The following is a 23,494-nucleotide window of genomic DNA, read 5'->3' as shown; positions in this document are numbered from 1 at the left end:
CAACTTCACACCGCCTTTCATAAAACCTGACCAGTGACCATTTATACCGTTATAATGTCACCATTGAGGGTGTGTAGTCACTAACACACAACGGGAACATTTCTCAACTATGAAGACACATGTTTCCCCTCGGATGCCAACTAGCCTAATTCTCCTTTTTAACAACAATTCAGTGTCCGACAACATTGCATCGACATAAAAACAACAATATTGCCAGCCTTGTAAATTAGCACTTCAGATTAACACTTTGTTAAAATAAATGTCGGAATTACAAACAAGACTTACAGCTGGTGATAGCAGCTGGATATATTCCATCATCATCATCATCATCATCATAATCCATCGTCGGTTTGTTCCCCACTAGTGGGGGTGGCCGATTGTTTCCGCGCAGCAATTGTTTTAATCCCTTTTCTCCATTTCACCCTGTCCCTTGCATCTTCCTCCTTCAGTCCGACTTTTTTAAATTCATCCTTCACTTGTTGTTTCCACGTTCTTCTTGGACGACCGCGTTTCCTCTTCCCATCCACCTTTAGATCTAGTGCCTTTCTAAGAAAACTTCCTTCCTCCCTCCTTATCACATGTCCATACCATCTTACTCCATTTGCCCTTGCCAGTTGGTCTATGGTCTCTCTCATCTCTAGCATATCCAACAATTCTTCAGTCCTTTTTTCCCTTCTCGTTTTCACCCCACACATTGCTCTCACCATTGACCTTTCCGTTCTTCTCAGGATTGCCAGTTCACTCTCTCTCAATATCCATGTCTCGCTACCATATAGCATTGCAGGCCGCACACAGCTCCGATATACTTTCCCTTTCATCCTTAGTGAGAATTTTCTGCCATACAACATTTCCCCACATTCCCTGAACTTTGCCCAGCCCAATCTTGCCCTTGTTGTCACCGCTGCTTCACATCCACCACTTCCATTTATCCGATCACCCAGATAACAGAAGTCTGTCACTGTTTCGATGCCATGGCAGAACTCATCATCATGGCCTTCCACTTCATTCCTTCCTTTACTGCATTTCCCACAAACAAAACACTCCATACAATAGCAAATGTTCCCGCTCAATACAACAGTGGTGATAATGACGCGCTGACCTAATTCTGCGTCACTCTTTAATACTACATATTTTCGACAGTCAATCCACGATCATTTTATTGTGAAATTAAATAATTGGCTATAAGAAACCGGCGGTCAAACTTGGTCGACCGAGGAGGTAGCGCCGGCAGTCATTCAAGTACTACTTAGCAGCAATGGCCGCCGGCTGCTTTAAGGCTTGAGACATGGGCTATGTCAGTATAAACAAGTAGACACATTCAGAATAAGGTTATACAAGATACAGTACATTATTTGTTTGTAGTGTTCATGAAATGACAATAAGAAAGAATCCGATTTCATGAAAGACAAAATTAAACTATTAGCTGAGTTTTTGCTGCGTTTGATAAACGAAAAATGAACCTCTCTATCTCTCTAAACGAAAAATGAACCTCTCTATCTCTATCGAAAAGTGAACCTCACCTATCAAGGCCTCAAATGTAATTATATCGCAAAAGATCTGAAGCTCACTGATGTTGATGTGACGAGGCAATCCATATAAAATACGAAACAAAGCGTGTTATACGCCACTCCACTCGAAGATGATGAATACTAGAACAAAAAAATTGCTCTATAGTTGACTTCCATACATATTACATATTCATACAATACGATCGAAGTGACCAGTTGAGAACACCTAGAAGCTTTAGCTCTTAATTTATTAGCAGGGCAATAAAAGGAACGAACTTGTCTAGAGATATCGCAATCATCATGCAAGTTACTTCTTAAATGCACACAAGTCCTAAGTACTTAACTCGGTCAACAAAATTAAGTTTCAGGTGTACATCGGAAGGCGTACACCAATGCATAGCGCTCAAGTCCGCTTTCCCGCAATGCAGGATAAAGATAATAAAATAAACAAACAAACAAAGTTTCGAGTTAAAAAGAGAGGGTTTAGGATTATATTCAGATAACCCCTTTGGTGGGAAATTACATTGCTTGGGACGTGCCACAATTAAAGACTTTGTCATGTGGTTGAGCATATTGTTCACATACTCTTGTGTAGAGACAACACAAGAAATGATTGTTAATTGAATTACCAATTAAACAGCCGGCTTTAATTTTGTTCGTTGCCACTGATAAATCATCTATGTACACAGAAAAGAGAAATGGACTCAACACACCGGCACACCCCCCTGTTTTACCTTGTTGCTTAGAGAAAAGCTACAAGAAAAGTGAAACTCCCATTCTATTTGCTTGAGTTGCTGATCATACCATTGACAGATAAAATACAAAAGTAAATTTTGCTCAATTAATTTTTTGAAAAGAAAGTTATCGTTGACTCTGTCAAAGGCTTTAGAAGAGTCTAGAAATACTGCAAATACAGGACTACCGTGTTCAACATAATAAGAAACAATTTGCTTCAGTAAAAAAAAAACACACATATATCAGTGCTTTGATTTTGTTTAAATCCAAATTGATTATCATAACTATAATGGGGGTCCCTAGTACTATAACGGTATAACTCGGCATGAGATCATAAAAAACACTAAAATTTCAATTTGTCATAATTGGCATAAAATTTTCACAAAGCAAAAATTGCTTTGCTATTTATTTTGTACTGTTCCGATATTATGATTTGACCTACAGGTCAGCTGGTGTGTACGGTATGTTCTTCAACAGAGCTTGAATTATATGTGCATGCAGATGTACTTAGTACTCGAGGCACTGTCATGTGACTTCCGCACGGGTTGTCCTTGAGAACTCCTCTATGCTGACGACCTGATCATCATCTCTGAATGCCTAGACAAGCTCGTGGAAAGGTTGAAGATATAGAAGGACGGCTTGGCTGCCAAAGGCCTAAAGGTCAACATGGCCAAAACCAAGATCATGATTATCGGAAAGGAGTTGCATCGACTAAAAGACTCTGGACGCTACCCTTGTGCTGTGTGTAGGGCCGGTGTGGGCACAAACTCTATCCAATGCAACACTTGCCTCCTCTGGGTTCACAAAAAGTGCAGTGGCCTAAGAGGATAACTTTTTTTCTGTTGCTCTGAGACACTTTTTAATATATTTTTTGAACTCCTTACCCCCAAAAACCCCTTGACAGCAACTTTCACCATTTTTCTAGTATCATTTGGCAATAAATTAACAAAAATCAGTCATGCGTGACTGCGTAATCTGGGTACTTAAACGGTCATAACTCTGGTACCGATTGTCCAATTTTAAAATTTTTTTTTTAATTCTTCAGCAGAAGAAATGCTTTCAGATAATCTAGACATCAGCATACTAGGTTAAAAGTAAAGGGGTTTCAAAGGGGATTTTTGTAATTTTTATGAAAAGTTGTTGCTAAGCAACAGCGAATAACTTTCCAGACGTTGATCGAAAAAAAATGTTATGCATATTTTTAAAATCAGCATTGAAAACCCATGCAGAAAAGTCACAATATAGATTAAAACAAAAGAAAGTCCGGGGATTGGGGAGGTCTACATATAGCTTAATGTATCTTTCTTTATGCAATGAAAGATTGCCAGAGACTGTTAGCTCGTGGGCACTTTCGCATTATCAAGTATGGCCCACCTGGCAAAAAGTTTGGACACCCCTGATCTATACTTAATAAAACCTTCAATCTGTGGCTTGTTTCAATTGAATAAGGTTTCATCATAATTGAATTGAAGTTGGAGGTGTGTCGTCGTTTGTAGCCGACGCTTTGATGTTGATTTTAACAGTTGGTGGCCGGTACCACAGCGAGCTCCAGGATAAGTTTTTACTTTTTTAATGCTGCTTCTCCATTTTTGCGAGATCATAATACAATAGTCAATTTGATTTCTTGTTTTTGCATCTGGTGATATTCAGGTATACAGTCGATGAAGATGCTCCGCAAATGTTGCATTTGCAACTAAAAACTTGTTGTTTTCACAAAACTTTATTAGTTGTTTTTGTGCATTCTGTTCACCAAGTCCATGGATTCCATGAGTATATATATACTTAATGCACAATTTACTTTTCCTATTTTTGAATTTGGGTCTCCCATAACTACTAAAAGATCTGTTTTTTGGAATTTTGTCCATTGTATCTTGCAATGAATCTTAAAATTCTTTGATGAGAGAATCTTCTGCTGATGTAGTTGGTGCGTATAATATTTGTATATTGTGATGTTGCAAGGCTTTGCTTTGATTCTAATCATTAAAACTTTGTCGTTTACTGGGAGATATCCCATAAGAATGTTTGATGTATTTCTTTCCAACAGAAAAACAATACTACAATAGTATCTTTCACCTTCCCTGAGTATGTAAGCAAAAATTATCAGCGATTTTGAAAGTACCTTTACCTTTCAATGTTGTTTCACTGAGCTCAAGTATTTTTATTTTTTATTGTTTCATTTCATCACTAACTATTTTTAACTTTCCTAGTATTTTTTTAGTCTCACTTTCAGCTAACTGATATTTTTGATCTTTGTTGTTGTCGACATATGAAGAGCTTGTTTCCAAAACCGCTTACATCCACGTTCGGTGATTTGAGAAAACCACGAAAAACGTTTATGACAGTTTCGCTTGGTAAATGTAATGCGCTTTTGATTTCTAACGATGTATAACTACCTACTGAATTGAGCCATGACGTTTGTCCAGATCTAAAGAATATTAGAGGGCTTAGAATCGCATTTTTATAAAATTAGAAATGTGGACATAAGCGGTTTTGGAAATAAACTGGAGAAAAAAAATGCCAGAATGAACGAAACCAATTCGTTTATTCACCAAACCAACGATATTAACCACAAAACAAACGAAATAAAAAAACAAAGAGTTTTTCGTCAAAAAACTGTCACATTTGTGATCTTCTACCAGCTATCTTCATTTGAAATTCGAATGGCATCATCACAGTCACTCTCATTTGCTTCACTTCGAGTTGTTTCACATACAGCCTGGTAAAAATCCATTACTGGAGTATTCCCATTCTGCCCCATTGCCTGCAAAAGCTGAAGAACACCTCGCTTTTTTAGCGCTTTGACGTTGTTTGTTGGAGGAAGTTCTTCAGCTTGCAGCGAACTCAGGCGGATGCCTCTGTTAAGGATAGAATGTTGGCATCCCATGGCAGAATAAAAATTCTTCACGGTCATCTGTGATGGTGGCGGTGCCACTTCCAGTATCTTCGCATCTGTGATGTGCCACTTCCAGTATCTTCGCATCTGTGATTCTAAATCCAGCCTGCTTTTTGACAACCCTGTCCGAGACCTTTTTAAAATCATAAACTTTCCAGTCCTTCCCGTACTGGAGAACCCGGCCAACTTCATTGAAAATAGTGAAATACTGAGAAGGCAACAAAATTGTTTCATGACGTCTTAATTTTTTTTCCACTCTTCCAAATGCCCTATCAGGAGGCATGTAGGAATGGCCTCTAACTGGAAAATAATGAATGAATTTCAGTTTGTGCTTAGCTGCTAGTATGTGCAGAGCAAGTAAAAAGGAATAATTTTTGTTTTGCCCTACGCAAGAGTCACTAAACAAGCGAATCGTTGTAATGCCATTGCTAGGAGTTGTTGCAAGTCGCTCCTCGATAAAGTGGGTGATTGCACTAGCCACAGAGTTGGCTCCTCTACCTTGTTCATGCTCACCCCATGTATAAAATGATACATCGTCTCTGTCTTGTTCACCAGGTCGGTGAACAAGTACACCAAGGAAAAACTGCCAAAACTGCCGAGAATAATAAGCTTCGCCTATTGAGGACTTCGGCAGAGGCTGATTTTGCATAAGGTCAAAGCAAACTGTTAGCACCGAGTCATCTTGTTCCTCCTTGAGTAAGGTATAAAATTTATTTGCGAGCATTTTGTGCACCAGTTGCTCAGTGACCAACTCCCTTTTTTGGTTCGCATTCACAGTTGCACTGAATGTAGACTTTATCTTCACGCAGGTTGAGCAAACATCTGTCTTGGGGTCTCCAAACCCAAGATTAAAGCAAGTCACAAATATCTTGTAATAAAGGGAATACTTAACATCTAGTGTTCCCAAATATCCTTCCAGAAACGACTTGTACATCTTCCTGACATTCAGAGCACTAGGCAAATACTTTTTGATAGGCGTTTTGTCCCTACCGTAGTGAGACGAAACACAACGATATCGGCTGATGTGTAATTTTATTTCCTCCTTAATAGCCCAGTCAATCCGGCTCAAAATAGGGCTTGACCCACCACTAATTGCAAATGTTTTGACCCATACATTTTCTGAAAGCTTACATCATACAGAATAACATACTAAAAATCTGCTGTGAAAAATTTAGTGGAACACCCCTTTTTGGGGGTAAAAACAAAATGGCCGCCATGTGTCCCAAAAATCTTCATTTTAACGTATCTTTTCACCTAATTCATGTAATTTAGTTCTGTAAAAGAGCTTGTTCTATATTTCTGGTACAAGGAATTTATAAACAGACACTAGAAAGTTGAAAAATGAGATAAAAATTGTCTTAATAAAATTTTACAACAAAATTAAAAAATAAAATGGCCGCCATGAGTCTCAAAAATCTTCGTTTTTCCTTATCGTTTAACCTAATTCGCACAATTTAGTTCTGTAAAAGGCCTAATTTTATCGAACAATTAATAGTTCAAACCAAGGCATCATCATCAGAGTCAATGTCTTCCATTAGGCCTAATGACGAATTGGAACATGACCCATGACATTCACCACATGCAACTGTACATTCTAAACCAGATTTCCGGCATCAAAGTGTGGAACAGCCGGTCTTGCAGTTGCAGACAATCATTTCCAGGAACTGAGATGGAGCTGGAGGATTGTCTGTCATCACAGGCACCAAACTGCCTTCACTAAAACGCCAACCCCACTGTTCCGGTGGCATATCTGTCTCATGACCCAGCCACACCTGCACTTGATGATATTACCCTGAGACTGTGAAACCTCGCTGCTGATGACGTGGGAGGAAGAGAACATGGGTCTACTGCAGTCGTACTTCTTGCTGTCTTTCCACAGAAAATTTGATATCTTAGATCGTCAAGATTGTCATCTTGCCTTCCATTGTACATGGCAATTAGAGCCGCCTTCCCTGCTTTTACAACATCATTTGCATAAGAGAATGACATGAAAGTTGCTGCAGCTGTTCTGAAGTTTTCATCAGTTTTTAGTTTTGTAACAGCTTTCTGTTTGCCTATTCCAAATACCCTTGAAGTGGTATCACATCCCAACAGTGCATGGGCAAAGAGAAGATTATTTGACACAGTGTCTCCAACAAGTTTTCTGGTGGCTGAAATGTTCCAGCACTTTGATGTTTTTTTAGTGCCATTTTTAGATGCTGTTTGCAACCAGATGTTGTGTATGGTATTACTCTTCTTGTAATGTATTCTGAGCAAAATCAGAATGTCAGTATCACTTGCTAAAACTACAGTGTCTTTTTGCTGTGCAGATGACATCGCGGTTTCTACTATCAGGACATCTGCATCTCCTCTGGCATGGTGGACAGCACATCCTGCTCTTTCGAGTCTGTCTCCTATCATATCGATTAGTCGCTGTTTATTTTTATGGTTAGCAAGAAAGTCTTCCTTTTTGGTTTGGAGCTTCATTGTTGGATCGAAGATTACTTCAGCCCCAATCCTACCAACAGTTCTTCGGAAGTGAGCACCATCTTTTGTGGAAGCCGAATCTGTGTAACCATGAAACACAACAATACAGGCTCCGTATTTGGACATCACATAATCAGTGTACATCTGCATGATTTCATCCCATGCAGCTCCTTTTGTCCAAGGAAGTTTATGGAGCAGGGCACCTTCATCTAGTACATGCTGGACTAAGGGCTTAGATGGTTTTGGAGCAGACTCAATTGATGAAGACCACAAGAAGTCAGCCAAGGAGGCCTTGTTGGCTGGTCTAATGATGGACTTTGATTCAAACAAGGCTGATGGAAATTGACAAAGTTCATACTGGAATACCTCTGGTAGCTGATTCGTTGTTGTACCAGCACAGACTAAACGTTGAAATAGGAGGATGGGATCAACATTCACTTCCCTGTCCTTGACTTTGACCGATTTTTTTGCACCCATGGTGATTGGTGATGGCTTGGTGTTTCTTTCTAAAGGAATGCTCAGTCCCTTTTACTCCAGGCATTAGTGCAAGGATTTTCATACCTACATCCCATGCTGAGTCACAGTTGACACTGTTATGAGCTGCAATGCCTGTCACTATGCTTCTCAGGCTTGGTGGGCCATCCTTTCGAAATGGATTTCTCACTGTCAAGTACTGAATTAGATCTTAAAGATCTTTCATATCTCTGCTCATCCTTGCTGGGGTACTCTCTTTGTGTTGCTCACTGGTGAGAAAATTTCACCCCTGTGAACTCTTGCATGGTTTCATTTACTTGGGCGCATGCTGGTGCAGATAGAACCCAGATGAGTCGTTGTGTCTTTGTCAATCCACGATCCCCTTGTAAGTCCACCCCTTGACTTCAGGCTCCTCATTAGACATTGTTCGATTGTCAGGTCAGTCCAGAGACCAGCCCAGCATCTGTCTGTGCGACGAACAACGTGATGTCCTTCCATGAAGTGCTTGTGGACAAGAGACATCTCACTCTGAAGTTTGGACATCTTGGCTAGGTACAAGTGGATACTTTTCACATAGTGATTGTGACCTGATGCTGCCAACTACGGAAGCATTTCATACATGGACTGCAGATGCAATGGCCATAAGCCTAGTCGCTCTGCTTTAATGAATCTGCACAGGATTGTGACCATCGAAATGTATTGTAGCCACAGTCGTGCTGTTCTAAATTCTTTTAGGGTGTCTTTAGTTTGCTGTAGGTACTTTTTGTTCTAAGCACTGAAGCACTTCATTCTGATCTAAATCTGATGGAGACACTGCGCCTAATAGTAGTCGTTTCATTAGATGTCTCAACTGAAGAATCAAGTGGTTGTCCTGTTCGTGGTCATTTGAAAAGCACCCATCGGATTCAGGAATATGAGACAAGTTGATATCTAATGCTGATGAGGTTAACAGTGCATTAAAGGGTTGCATCCACCAAAAGATGTCCTCTGACTGCGCGACTCACTGCTTTTCTGAACAGCATGTGGACCACTGAATTAGGTGCATAAACTATTTCCAAGAGTTGTTGAAGTCCAGTTCCGTTCATCAAATGTCCAATGCTGCCTAGGTAGCTCATCATGGTGTGAAATCCTCCGAGTCTTATCACAGATGGTTGAAGTTCTGGCTGACTTTCAACCATGCTAAATGCCTTTAGCCACAATGGTTGATCAAGTGTGATGACAGGACACACTTTGTATCTGGTTGCATGAGACGAAATGAATTTCAGGGTAGAATAGATGCATGAGAGATCACTGGGGTCCACGGCAATCAGGAACAAGACGGAAGTTTTGCCTTGATGTTCTCCTTGGTGGATAAGTTGCATGAAGCCAGACCATTGAGGACGTGGTACCTTAAGAACCAAAGACGGTTCCCATAATAAATGTGCCATTGCATATGGTTCTTCTACACCAGGATCATTCAAGTTTCCATACTGCATTTGATGTAAATTCTCTTTGTGTAATTCTCTCCACATGTACAAACTGACCAACAACAATGTTCAAATTTTCTCCTCTCTATGCACTTGCTTTCACAATTCCGTCAACACCTTTCGCTGTCAAAGTCACAGCTGCATCACATTCCAGTATAGAATTCGAGCAAAAAACACCTTCATTCATAATGTAGAGATATCAATAAAATCCAACACACTTACAAGAAGGATATACAGTCTTTCCCAGATCATCAGATATAGAGAATGAGGTCTGTTGCAGAACTAAATTTTTCAGGCAAAGCAGCGCTATTATCACGATAGTTACGTCAATACAAACGGTAATGTTTGTGAAATATTGATTTGCAAGTTGAAGAAACATGAATATCATCAAACTAGCAAACTTTTTAAGGGTTTATGTTCGATTTACAGTGAGTTATTAACATAGGTCTTTTGCAGAACTAAATTAGATGAAAAGATATGAAAAAATTAAAGATTTTTGGGACTTGTGGAGGCCATTTTATTTTTAAATTGTTATAAATTGTAAAATGACACGTTTTTGTCTCGTATTGCAACTTTCCAATGTCTGTTTTTGGATTCCTGTACCAGAAATATAGAATGAGCTCTTTTACAGACCTAAATTATATGAATTAGGTGAAAAAATATGGAAAAATGAAGATTTTTAGGACACATGGCGGCCATTTTGTTTTTACCCCTAAAAAGGGGGTTCCACTAAATTTTTCGTGGCAGATTTTTAGTATGTTATTCTGTATGATGTAAGCTTTCAGAAAATGTATGGGTCGAAACATTTGCAATTAGTGGTGGGTCAAACCCTATTTTGACTGGACTATAAGGTCTTCGTAGCCAAGCTTCAACCTCTTTCCCCCTCGTCTTTCAGGTCTGGGATTTCTGGTTTGCCATTTGTGAGAAGCAAGGGATTTAACACGACTTGCACTTATACAAAATATAGACAAAAATGTTTTGCTGCAGACTTCATGGTGATTGCCATCTTGATCTTTTACCTGTTGCAAAATAATAAAAAGTGTCACCAAATTTGAAAGACTTCTCTGCTCAAAATCAACCTATTTGAAAAATGAAAGAATTTGACATTCACTTACATAGTAGTGTATGTTGTACTCAATCATTCTTTTGCGTTGATTATTGGAAACTCTTCTCCGCTTAGTGGGCATTAGAACAATTGAATTTAGGACAAATTGATCTTGACATTGTTTGTCTGAGTCAACGTAATAATCGTTGAATTGTTCCATAACGTCTTCTGCTAGCAGTTTTTCCTGTTTGCAGTAACTAATATGACTCTCATGTTGACAATTTTTAGAAGCACTCTTTCCTGCAAACAAACAAAAAATACATATTTTAGCCTATTTGTAATTTTACTTGTAGCCTACTTTTATTCAAACAATTGGATTTTCCTACTGAGATTCTTTACGTTTAACTATGAAGCAAACATTATCTTGCAAAAACTTATTTAATCAACTATGACAAAGTATTATTAAGCAAAACTAAGCAAATTTTTGTCGCAATGAGTAAAATCCCACAGCAACTTATTGGGGTTATAGAACGAAAAGCCTATAGTCTTACCTTCTCGAGAATGAAGACTTCGCTTGGCCTTATTCTTTCTCCACTCAGCTTCTTTTTTTTTTTCTGGGGTTTTCCAGGTTGACCACCACAAATTCATCACCAGAATCCATTTTAAACAAAGCAAAAACACAGCTTAAAGCTCAAGTACTAAATAAAGTAGCCTACTAAACAAATAAAGTAATAAAATAAAGTACAAGTACTAAATAACTGCAACAGTACGCTACAAGCCTACCAACATTGCTTATCATCGTTGCCAGATAGTGGATGGTTTAAACTTTAAACTGCCAAACACATTTCAAATTTTGCCAACTTGAATGCCAACTCACCAAAAAAATTTGCCAAAATTCTGCCAACTCAAAATTTTACTGCTAAATAACGTAAAATTCTGCCAAAGTTCTCGCATTTGGCAGTGAAATTTGCCATATGGTAACACTGCTGCTTACACGAAATAATGAGAAAAACGGTTCAACGATCAGCGATATGTCACGTGACACAACAGCTTAATGTGATTGGTTAATACGAATACGAGTGGTTTTGGAAACAAAGTATGATGGCGCGTAAGCGGTTTTGGAAGAAAACGCAATTTTTAGTGTCGAATTTGAAGCAGAAAGAGAAGGTTTTGGAAAAAAAGGAATGGATAGTAGGTACCTATGGTAATACTCTACCTAATGACACTCTAAACTCAATTTTGGTAAAAGTGGCGCCTAAGCGGTTTTGGAACTGGGCTCTTCATATAGGGATCTTACGCCAAATATCTTATTTAGACCTCATCGTTGAACTTGTCTTGGAGCATTTCCTGTGAGATAAGAAATCCATCAACCTGCTGCCAGCACTATTGCCAAATTTTTCAAGTAGTCTCTTTTTGATCCACCCAGGTCAGCATAGCAGGCTCTCATGCAGGTTTTAGCTAGGACAGTCTTGCTACGCAGACTGAGGCTGAAGTTCCCTTCAGCATGTTCTTTACCTGAGTTGTGAGGACCAGTAACAGATGAGAGGCTTTGTATTGCGCATCAGTCAGTGGAAGGTTTGACCTCTTCATAGCCCCTTGAGCCTTCCAATAACCCACATATGTTTTTAATGATAAAACAATATATACTATTAATGCTTCAAAGCTGCTCAATGTCAAGCAAAAAAGCCAGACAGATCAAATTCAGTTACTGCTCATTAAAAACCTTATCATATTTGGATCATCTAAATTCTAAAGGAACTGAAAAACATGCAAAAATATAAAATCGGTAATACCGTACTTTAAAAGCATAGGTTACTTGGCCAAAATAGTAATTGAGTTACCGTTACGGTTACCGATTTTAAAAAGTAACTAGTTACCGTTACTAGTTACTTTCAGTTACTCACAAATCTGAACATAAAATTCTGCACCTGGCCAGCTCTGCACGCAAGACCAGTTTAAGTTTGATATATAGTGTTAGAGCCATCCAGGCAAACATAACAGCACAAGTACAAAACCAACAAGGTTTTATTTAAAAAAAATACTCAGTGGCTTATATGTTTATTTCCTTTGAGAAATACGAGTATTTCAAAGTGCTCGTCACTCAGGCCGGCCCTTTTGGGCTTTAAAATGTCCTTCCTTGCCCAATCGTCGTCGTGAGCCTCTGGGGCTGAGAGTCTATCCTTTTACCGCCCCAGATTCACGATGTTCCCGGACTACACTGGAAGGCTACTAGAGAGCAGCCAGTCTTTGGTTTCATCATTCATGACACGCAGACCTTCCACTCCGTTAGATGGCTTGAAGATGTTACAGTCATTGATGATGTCCACCCCGATAGTTCAATTGGTTAGCGCGTCACTTCTGGAACGAAGAAGCTTCAAGATCAAGCGGCACTGGTTCAACTCTCAGGGCATGCGCTTGAGCAACGCACGTTAAGGACTGCTCTCTATTTAGCGGCATCTAATAGATGGAATAATTTCCTTGAACAAGACTTCAATAATCAGAAACTTCACTCTGTCAATCTCGGTGACCGGGCCTGCGTCAGTGATTTAAAGCCTTTAGTTTACAAGTATGCAAAACTGCCTGGATTAGGTTCTGCAAGAAGCTTTCCCAGTCCCAGGATAAAGATTTAATCAATCAATCAATCAATGATGTGGTTTGCGGTCTGTTCCTCGGCACCACATTCACAGGAGGAGGAAGAGGCCATTTTCCATTGGTGCATGGTTGAGGCGCACCCATGCCTGTCTTGGTAGTGTCAGGTTGATGGAGCGTGTGTCGGCGTCGGGGATGAACGAATAGTCTGGTGATGAACAAGTGCTGCAATGAAAACAATATTTCTACTGCTGCACTTGACGGAATGGGAGTGTTATGTTTTTAAAACAGTTTTTTTATTGGTCCAATTGTGAATCTGGATCCGCTTAACTTGTCCTCAGGGTCCGCCTCCAAATACGCCTGTAACAGATTCAACGCGCATTGCTTTCTTTTCTAGGTTTTTGCGTAAAGTGGTGCAAAAAGTCCTCCGTGGCTCTACCTACCACCATCCACTTCAGTGTCGCTGCTACTCCCCTCTTCGGCAGAGCAGTTTGCTTCTTCAATTGCTTGAAGCATGTTCTGTTTTATTTTGGTCTTCAATTCAGCAGTGTCGCTTAATGATCAGGCATTAAACACAGATAAGTCTAAATTGTGGGTGGAATGCAGTCGCTGTCCTCGAACCAATGACCAAATCTGGTTTGTATTGCTTCCACAAGAACGTCCACCAACGGCAAGCAAACAGCAATGCTGTTGCTGGTTTTAATGTCAGACAATCTTTTTAGAGGCATTGCAAGCGTTACACTAAATGCAATTAATTTCAACTTTTTGAAAGTAACTAACTAACTGACTATAAGCATCAACAAATTTCTTTTAATCGCTGCGTGTTTCTTGATGCTTATAGTCAGTTAGTTAGTTACCTTCAAGAAGTTGAAATTTACTGCATTTTTATAAATATTTTCAGGTTCCTGATGAGGGCTTAAGTTAAACCGAAAACGTTTGACTGTTAAATTCATTTGTAAATATGTTATTATAATGCTCAACCCTGTTGTATTGTTGTGTCTTGCCTGTCTTTGGTACATATTGATTAATCGCCAAAAACAATTAATTTAGCCAAATCAGTTATCAAAAATCGCCAAAAAAGAGCCAAATCATAAATATGAAGCTAAACGTCTTAAAAAATCGCCAGATTTATAGACTTTGGCGATAAATTCGCCAATATGACAACCCTTCTCCACCAGACCACAAAAGTAGAACCGCGCATGCGCAGTGCTGCGTCGATACATCTGCGAGAAAAATGCATTATTGCGCAAAACGCAGCAAACACGCACAAAGCAAGACACAAACACGTGCAGAGAAAACAAGCTATTCAATCACTTTTTACAAATAGACGATTTTTTGTTGAGGCCTGCCACAAGGCTCTGTCCTTGCACTTATCTTATTTAACATTTACACCAACGATCAACCAAAACCCCCCAACGTACGTCGTTTCATTTATGTTGACGACCTCTGCTTAGCTACCCAATCAAAAAACTTCTTGGTGATAGAAAAGACCTTAACAGGAACACTCTCCGAGTATTCCACTTATTACAAGTACTGGAGCTTAAATGCAAACCCTTCCAAAACCCAAGTAACATGCTTTCACTTGAACAATCATAAGGCTAGCCAAAAACTTATCATCAATTGGGAAAACACTGCAGTACAATATACCCCCTTTCTGGTATATCTTGGCATAACACTGGGCAGGACCCTATCCTATAAGACACACCTACTGAAACTTAAGAAAAAGTTATCTGCTTGCAATAACCTTTTGCAAAATCTGGGAAACTCAGACTGGGGAGCAGATGAGCATTGAGCACACACTGAAGCAAACAGCACTGGCTCTTTGTTATTCGACTGCTGAATACTGCGCTCCAGTATGGGCTAGGTCAGGGCTACTCAACTGGCGGACCGTGGTCCGAATCCGGACCTTCTGGGTGTTGATAGTAGACCTTGAGCTTTTGGAAGAATAACCTCATTGGCACGTTTCAGGGTTTTTAAACAGATTTATACTGTGGTTTGGTATTGGTACAGATAGTTCAACTTTCGTGGTTGCTTGTGAAATAACTTATTTATCGGACCGCTAAACATATTCAGCCTGTCAAACTGGACCTTTGCTAAAACTAACCCTGAGTAACCCTGGGCTAGGTCAAGCCACACTAAAGTAATTGACTCCGAATTAAACCAAGCATGTAGAATTGTAGAACCATAACTGGCACACTCCGTCCAACACCAATCTCCGACCTTTATAACTTAGCAACTATAGCTCCACCTCATATCCGAAGAGAAGTCGCTACAAAAAAGGAAAGAGTAAAATTAATATCCGACCAACGCCACCCTCTTTATGAACACAAACGCATTCCAACAAAACTCAAGTCACGCAAGAGCAGGCTCGTAGCCAGCCGCGGGCCAGGGGGCCTCGCCCTCCCTGAAAAAATGTTGCCCCCCCTGGCAAAATCCCAACATTCTCGAGCAACAGCTACAATTATAATGATTATTATAAATTATAATGATTAGCAGATATTGCTACATTTGGATCTAACACTGCCGTTTGTGAGTGTGGATTTTCAGTGTTAACAAGGGTTGACGCTACCACTAGACGGAGCATGTTACAACCAAGACAGGCAAACTTGGTGCTTATGGCCTTTGAACATTCTGTATCGAAATCTATCGATTTAGACTTGTTTGTGAGACGGTTTGCATCCAAACATCCGCGACTGCAATTTAGCTAGCTCACGCAGTGGCGTAGCCAAAGGGGTTGGGGGTTACAACGCCCCCCTTTGGCATGCGTGTGACGTCACGATATTGAAAATGATGCTTTCAGCCTCTATGTCTGTAAAACAAAGTTTGCCTAATTTTAAACAAAACTGCACTAAAAGAGCGAGTTTTGCCTATACCAAATATTCAAATATCTCAGCCAAGAATTAGCAAACAAGAAAACACAGAGAGACTTATTAGCTTTATTACCGAGAAATGCCCAAGAAAACATGATCTTATCCTTTTGCTATGCCACCGGACAGCACCATTTTACAGTAATATTCATACCCAAATTTTTGTTGAAAATGCTCTCAGAATGCACCAAATTCAAAGTAATTTTTCAAAATTTTTTGGGGGAGGCCCCCAGACCCCCCGCTGCTGGGTATCGACGTCGGGCTTCGCCTGCTGGCCGTCAAAACCCTCCCCTTTCAAAATTCCTGGCTACGCTACAGAACTCACGGGTGTATAGGCGGAATGTAATCATATATATCAAAATTCTGTATGGTGGTAACTAATTCTATCAAAAACCTGAAATTATACCACTTTGATTAGCCAAACCTTGCATTCTTTCTTCATTTCTTCTGTCTATAAATCATGGTGAACTATACTGTCCACATGACTTACCAATGGGCACGCTTCAAATGCGATTGGAGGTCGATCTGCTTCACTTGTTAGCAGTCAGAATCGCTATTATAAGTTCATAGTTTAAGTAGTAGTTGTAGATAGTTGATAGTTTAAGTATAAGTTGATAGTTTAATTAAGTAGTTAAGTGATGAATAACCTTTGCATATATTTTTTATATTTTTGGTCTGTTTTTGTGCTATTTTTGCCATACCAATATTAGACTGGATTTTGACACTTTTGCTTAAAATCCGAAAAGCATGTGGCAACACTAGTAGCAAGGAAAACATTTTCATGTTAACATGAATTTCGGAGTTTTGCAATGATTACACTTTGGCAATTTGGATTTTTGAAACTATCATTTCAAAGGAAAATGAAACTACAATTGACCTCCAGTCATGATTCTCATGTTGGCAAGGTCTGGGTGTGTAGGATGCTATGGACGTGGCATACTTTTACCACTTTTGATGTAGTCTCTGTGTTCATAACATTGATGATTGATGAAACATGTTCTGTTGGTTAAGCAATTAGTGAGTAGAAGGTAATGTTTATTTTTTTGCTATAGAGGTTACAGCAGAGATGGACGAGTGGTGATAGCTGGTGATCCCTATGCTAATATAATGACTCAAAAAGAAAAAGACTGGGTGGTGCGCATCCAAATGATGGCATTGCAAAGCGATCGACCAGAGATTGATGATTATTACTATCAGGTATGTTTCCAACACATTTAGACAGGAAATCATAGTTGTCAAAACTTCTTTCTTTAAAAAACGAATGAATTTCATTGGGTTAAAATTTTAATATAGACAACTTGATGAGAGAAATGTAGAAATTCTTAAAATTGTGAAACACGCTGTTAGTAGACTAGTTAAGTACAAATAATTAAATAAGATTAAAGCTGGGTTTAGACTACGTGCGTTTTCCGTGCGTAAGCACTCCGACAAAACGTATTGCTCGATCCATTACACACAAGTGAATGGGAGTGTTTGCCATTGAGCGCAAATTTTGTGCGTTTGCACTCAGACAATCGCAAGCTGTCGCAAGCGGTCCATCTGAGTGGAAGCTGAAGCTGTCGCAACGGATCCGAGGTCACGTATTTGCTAAGTCAGTCTAAGGTAGTTTTGCGAAAAAACATCGAGGTTGGTCAGTTTTTTGTGAAGTATTGATAGAAAAATTACTTTTCACATCAAAATTGACTTGTTGGGCAGATTTTGCTAACGTTTAGACTTTTTGAAAGGGTTTTATTGTATTTTTAAGCAAGAAAGATGCCTCTCAGTAGTGTTTTACTTGGTCAAACTTAATTTATTCTTCATTCTTCAAGGTTTAGGCCACCGTTTTGAACTTTACGTTCGATAGATTGTTATAACATAAAAAATCAATGATTATGAAGTAGCCTAACAGTGAAGTATGAAGTAAAGCTTATGTTATGAAAGTTATGAAGTAAAACCAACCAGTGATCACCATGCATGCTTATGAGAGGTTACCAGAAGGTGAGTAAAATAACTAGTTGACTATCAAGTTCCTACTACCTAAATGTTATTTTAAAGTATAATAAAGCTAATGATCATACCAAATACCTATTCTATACTTGGAAGTGCTGATTATTTCACTTTAAACCATTATGGTTTTGCCACCTTTTCTTTTTGTTGGCTTTATTTTTGTATGATATTTTGTTTCTACAATTGGTTTGGTTTTTTAATCTTTATCCTCTGACTGAAAAATCCTTGATAGGTTATTCCTGGTAGTTTTGCATACTTGTAGAGGCTTTTGATGCAATATCACTTGATTTGCATTTCAACAAAGAAAAATGAATTCAATTGAAGGCATCTTTAACATTTAAAAGTCTTCGCAAACACACAAACATGCTAGGCATGTCCAGTGGAGGATCTATAAAAACATTTGGGGGGAGTACCAAAGTTTAAAACAAAGGAAAATTTGTACTACAACATAGACAATGCAAATTTGAAGTTAAGAAACAAACAGAGTGGTAGGGGGTCTGGGATGCTTGCCCCCCCATAAAAGTTTACCTTGCTTTGGTAACGTTTCGTGCACTTTAAGGCCTAATAATGTATATTGTGTAATATGTGTATCAAGACACACACTTTATATTTGACCAAGTTTATCAAAACTGGACTTCAAATTAAAGCTTTGTTTTAAACATTTTATTTTTATCATGCCAACAAAGAGATTTTAGTGATTGATTTGTTGAAGGTTTGTATAGTAGGCTACTGTGTTGGCTTTCAATGTAATTTTGAAAATTTGCTAATGTGATTCAAATTTTCCTTGTAGTGTAACATTTCACCTCATACATTGAACAGGCCAAATTAATTGTCAACTAGTTGTGTGAGCAATGCGTTAGTAGATTTACTATTATACCATTCCTTTTATACAACCTAGTTTACATCAGTTTGTTTTAGGATGGACGCTCGGCTCCAGAACCTCATATGACGATGATCTTATTCTTAATGCATAACTTGAGCATACTGCATAAAAAAAGTGCAACTGATACAATTGCCATCACAAAACAGTGCGAACACTGTTTTGGCTTGTCCATTGTACTTTGTATACAAAATAAAGTAATATTCCTTCTCAGAGGTTTGTAGGCTATGTCTCTCTGTCACATTTTGCTATGAACATAAAAACTGCATTTATATGTGTAGTCGATGATTGTAATTTTATTTGTTTTGCAGATATGTTTGTGGTCCTATCGGACTCGTGATGATTCTTCTACTGTCGAAATTTGAAGTCTTGCACTTCTACTTCATCAATGTAAAGTCCATGATAAAGAATTTGAACTACATAATCATTGTACTGTCATGGGCATATACTATATCAGAATTAATACATTACACCTACCGTACTCTAGTATGATACAATATTTCAAAACTGTACATGTATCCTAGTAGGCTTGAGGTGGACATTTGCTTATTAGCCTATTTCATTTGTATATTAAATGAAATTATACCCTTCAATTGTTTTGAAATGGGTTTTTATGGTTACTTTGACTATGTGTTTTATTATGTACAATCACTTTTAAAATGAATTATTCTGAAGTCATGAGTTTTTATGATTACTTTGGCTGTGCTTTTCATTACTATCACCCTTAAAAGGAATTTGGTGGTAAGAACACTCATATAACATATCATGTTGTTATGTGTTCTTAGGCATTAAAATTGATTTGACAAAAATATAATATTGACTGACATTATTCCATCCATACATGTGTGACACAAACATGTCAATATAGAATATTGTAATTGCCATCATTAGGCAGATTAATACCAGAGAATTTGTTTACTGAAAATTATTTGTTGTGGTGAATAATTGCCATTGCAGGCCTACAGATTTGTTGATAAACAGCCAAAAATTGTCAACTATAATGGTGGTTTATTATTATCAACATTGCTATTACAAAGAATTCTTTGTCCATATTTTTCATTGTTGTGACTTTGCAACTTTTTAAATTCTGTTAGTGCTACATGTAGTTCATTTGCTTGTACCAAATTTGTAGCATCTACTTTTTTCATTATTTGTGCGTAGCCTATAAACAATTATACAGAAAACTGCCAACATGCAAAAATACTATCTTTTTGATTCGCTGGTGACAAATAAAGTTGAATTGCATTCATTTTTTTGTTTTAGCCTATTAATATTTTATGAAAGCAGAAAATAAACAGCGATTAAACTATAGCCTATCAAAATGTTATCAGAGAATTTAGTTCGTCTCAAATATTAGTGATCTGTGAGATCTTCTAAACCCTGTAGTGTATAGTGTATATCGTTGAGGTAAAACCAAACCGGGTTATGTCCACTTTTAGGTTTTTTTGTTTTATTGCAGTTTCTCGGTTTTTGAACATAGCTCTTTCCAGCACTCCAGGTTTGAGCCTTGTATGTAATCAAATTCAAGGTGAAGCTATGGACATACTCCCAAATATCTCGCATACTTTGAAAGCAAAACTGGGCTATGTGCAATTCTGTGGACAGCCCTTTTCTAGCTTGATAGTATAAATAGGTCTATGTCTAATGCTACCACAAATTATGGACATAACCCCCTTATTATGGAATCGTGCCAAGGATCTATGTTCAATTTCCCATTTAGGTCATGATGCAAATTCAAAAAAAAAATGCAAAAGACAGTCCTTTCTATAGAATTGTAACATATTTGAATTGCTTGTGCAGTGCACCTGAATTAATATGGTATGATAACTGGTGTATCATCGTGCATTCATGTTATTGTTAATCCTTCCTTTTCTGGTCAGGTGGTTAATGACCAGTCTGGTTGACAGTCACTATACTGATATTCCTGCGCTCATGGTTCGCTTCTTGCTCAAGTCACACTTGTGGTAGAGTGACAGAAAACCTATTGCTACATTAAGACCTTAGCTGATACAAAGCGACATTTAATATAACTTATCAAACAGTTTTTCTTTGTCAATTGTGAAATGGTATTGACACTAAAAACTTCACTTGACCCAGATGGCAATTTAGGTATTGATAGAAGCTGCGTTTCTCCTTGGTAAGAAGCTAGTACAGCAAGGCAGTTGACACATTTTTCGTCTATGAACAAGCGCCACTCTTGAGCTCTATATTGTGGTACTTCCATTTTCAGCAGAAGCCCTTTGATGTCTTTGCAGTAAACAAATTCATCTTGTTGGCAAAAATATGGAAGCAATTCTTTTTCTCTAGCATGGTAAAATGTTATGAAAGCTCCGATTCCAAGACAGTTTTTGTCTTTAAGTCGACATGCCAACATTTCTGCTGCTTCTTTGGATAGGCTAAGATCCCTGATGAGATCACTCAGTTCCTCCCTGTCTGAATGTCTCTGGAATAGCTGAACTACTTTCAAACACACTTCCACCGCTGTTACTTGCAGAACTTTCTACCTCTTCATGAAATTCATTATACTCCATGGCCATGTAATTCCTCACAGTGAGGAACAGGTCATTGAGCAGATTCTAAATCTGGGTAATTCGAACTGCTTTTCTTGTGACGATTAAACCCCTGTATGTCTACCAAACAGAAGTACCGTAGCAGTCATTGAAATGGCTTTTTGGTTCTCTCCGAACCATTCGTACACCAAAATTAAAATTTTTAAGTGTACCTTTAGTCCACTTTCTCAGGCTTTCTACACATGCTTTGCAGACAATATGAGGTGCCCATGGCCTATCTTGGTCACAAAGTTTCACTTTAAAACTTAGCAAACGTTAAACTTAGCTAATTTTCTCTAGCCAAAATTTGAAAATATTGATATCTCAAAAACTGGAGCCAATTGAAAGAAACAGATGTTAATTTTAAATTCAGAGGCAAAAATTGCCCAGAAACCGTTAAAATATCTTCGGCACTCGAAAAAAAAATGTTTGTTGGCCAGTGTAATTTAAACACTGTAAAAGTAATATCACTATCTCATTTATCCAATGCAAAACAAAGCATAATTATTGCAATCTGCCGAGGATTACACTTACGAAGTGATATGCTACCATACAATATATTTTTGTTTGAAGGCACCAGCTCTTCACCACAAACACAAATTGTTGAAATATATAGTCTACAAAACTCCATTTGCAGATGACTACATGATTGCAAACAATGTCATGCTCTTTCAAAAGCACCACATCAAATCCAATCCTGGCAGTGTAATGGGCTATGTCCAGTTTTTGTTTTACAACCGGTTGTTACTTTGAGAACCTCACTGGGCTATGTCCAAAAAAAGGGTGTAAAAAAAATGGGGGGTGGCACACAATTTTGAAAAACATCTAGTTGTGTGCAAACCAAGGAGAGCATGGTATGGTTGTAAGTATGTGGCACTGGTGTTTGATCCATTTGAGATATCAAAAATATTCAAAAAAATAAATGGTTTTTTGCGTTTATCTTAGTTTGATAATTTTGGACATAACACCATTTGGTTTTACGTCAACGATATATTTACACAAATATGTTGCATTGCTCAGTGGTTTACAATGCCGGCATTTTTAGTGCTTTTTATGCTGAGTGTAAAGTAGGAAAGCAATTTTTAGTAGTAGACTTGTGGTATAGTTTTAACTTTTAACATTTAAATAAAGAAACCAATCTACTCAAAAGCGAACACAGATTTCAAAGTTATTCTTCAAAGGTTATAAAACAAGGAAGGTTGTTATACAAAGATACCAAGGTCAGGAGCAAAATGGTTGGAATGCAAGGTCAAACTAATCAAAAAATATATAGCCCAGAAATAGACAGTTTAGTTTTCGAAGTGTTTGCTGAACATGAGTTTACAATCCAAGGTTATTCTAAAAACATAGCCTGTCCAAAAATTCCAGTGGTACACTCTTGGTGTTCATCCACATGCAACAAAGTTTATTTTAGCACAACCCACTCGGTGCAATGCAATATATCTGGCATTGCTTTAAAGTCTGGATTCCACTCTGCACTCCATATTGATAAGTAATTTTTCGTTTTGGCTTCTCCATTCCCAATATATGACCCTCAAAAGTGCTCTACTTTGATATCATTGTGTGCTGATAGCTAGTGTAGTCTAGGGTTTGATTACTTGTGTCATGAGCTTGTTTCTTTCTGTGAAAGTCATTTGTGCAGAGGAAGTAAAACTCAGCATGTATTGCAATGATCGCATTGATAAAACTGGAGTGATGTCAACTGGATTAGCTGATTGACATCAATGTAGGGGAATAACCTATATTTTCAAAATGACGTTACACTGTACGCATGAAAACCGCAAGTAGTGTAAACGCGAGCTGTTTGAGACAAGACACACGTAAATCGCAACAAAACCGTGCGGAATACACACGTAGTCTAAACCCACCTTAAGTTAGTACAGTAGTGTTGTTCATGTTCGAAGCCTCACAACAGGCTACTTTATGTCTTGATCGAGCGTATTATTTTAATTGTAAAATTCTTATGCGATATGTTATTATCGGTTACTGTCCTGTAGTGACCTCCGATTGCGAAATCTTTATTATGTGACGTATTT

At 38.2% G+C, this 23,494-nt stretch overlaps 1 protein-coding gene and 1 pseudogene across 1 annotated transcript in view; one reads left to right on the top strand and one right to left on the bottom strand.

Annotated features, from left to right (window-relative positions):
- The window catches only part of LOC145770349 (protein PAT1 homolog 1-like), a 188,751-nt gene that overhangs the window by 120,826 nt on the left and 44,431 nt on the right, over window positions 1–23,494 (top strand). The window contains exon 12 of the mRNA XM_082581970.1: window positions 17,096–17,240. Within this exon, the coding sequence (XP_082438096.1) occupies window positions 17,096–17,240 (145 nt within the window). The remainder of the gene's footprint in view (window positions 1–17,095; window positions 17,241–23,494) is intronic.
- LOC145775459 (uncharacterized) lies at window positions 20,897–22,497 on the bottom strand (annotated as a pseudogene).

The sequence above is a fragment of the Aplidium turbinatum genome, chromosome 1 (assembly GCF_918807975.1).
Source record: "Aplidium turbinatum chromosome 1, kaAplTurb1.1, whole genome shotgun sequence".
Taxonomy (NCBI): Eukaryota; Metazoa; Chordata; class Ascidiacea; order Aplousobranchia; family Polyclinidae; genus Aplidium; species Aplidium turbinatum.
Note: the sequence above shows the minus strand (reverse complement) of the source record. Positions and strands in the feature narration are given on the sequence as shown.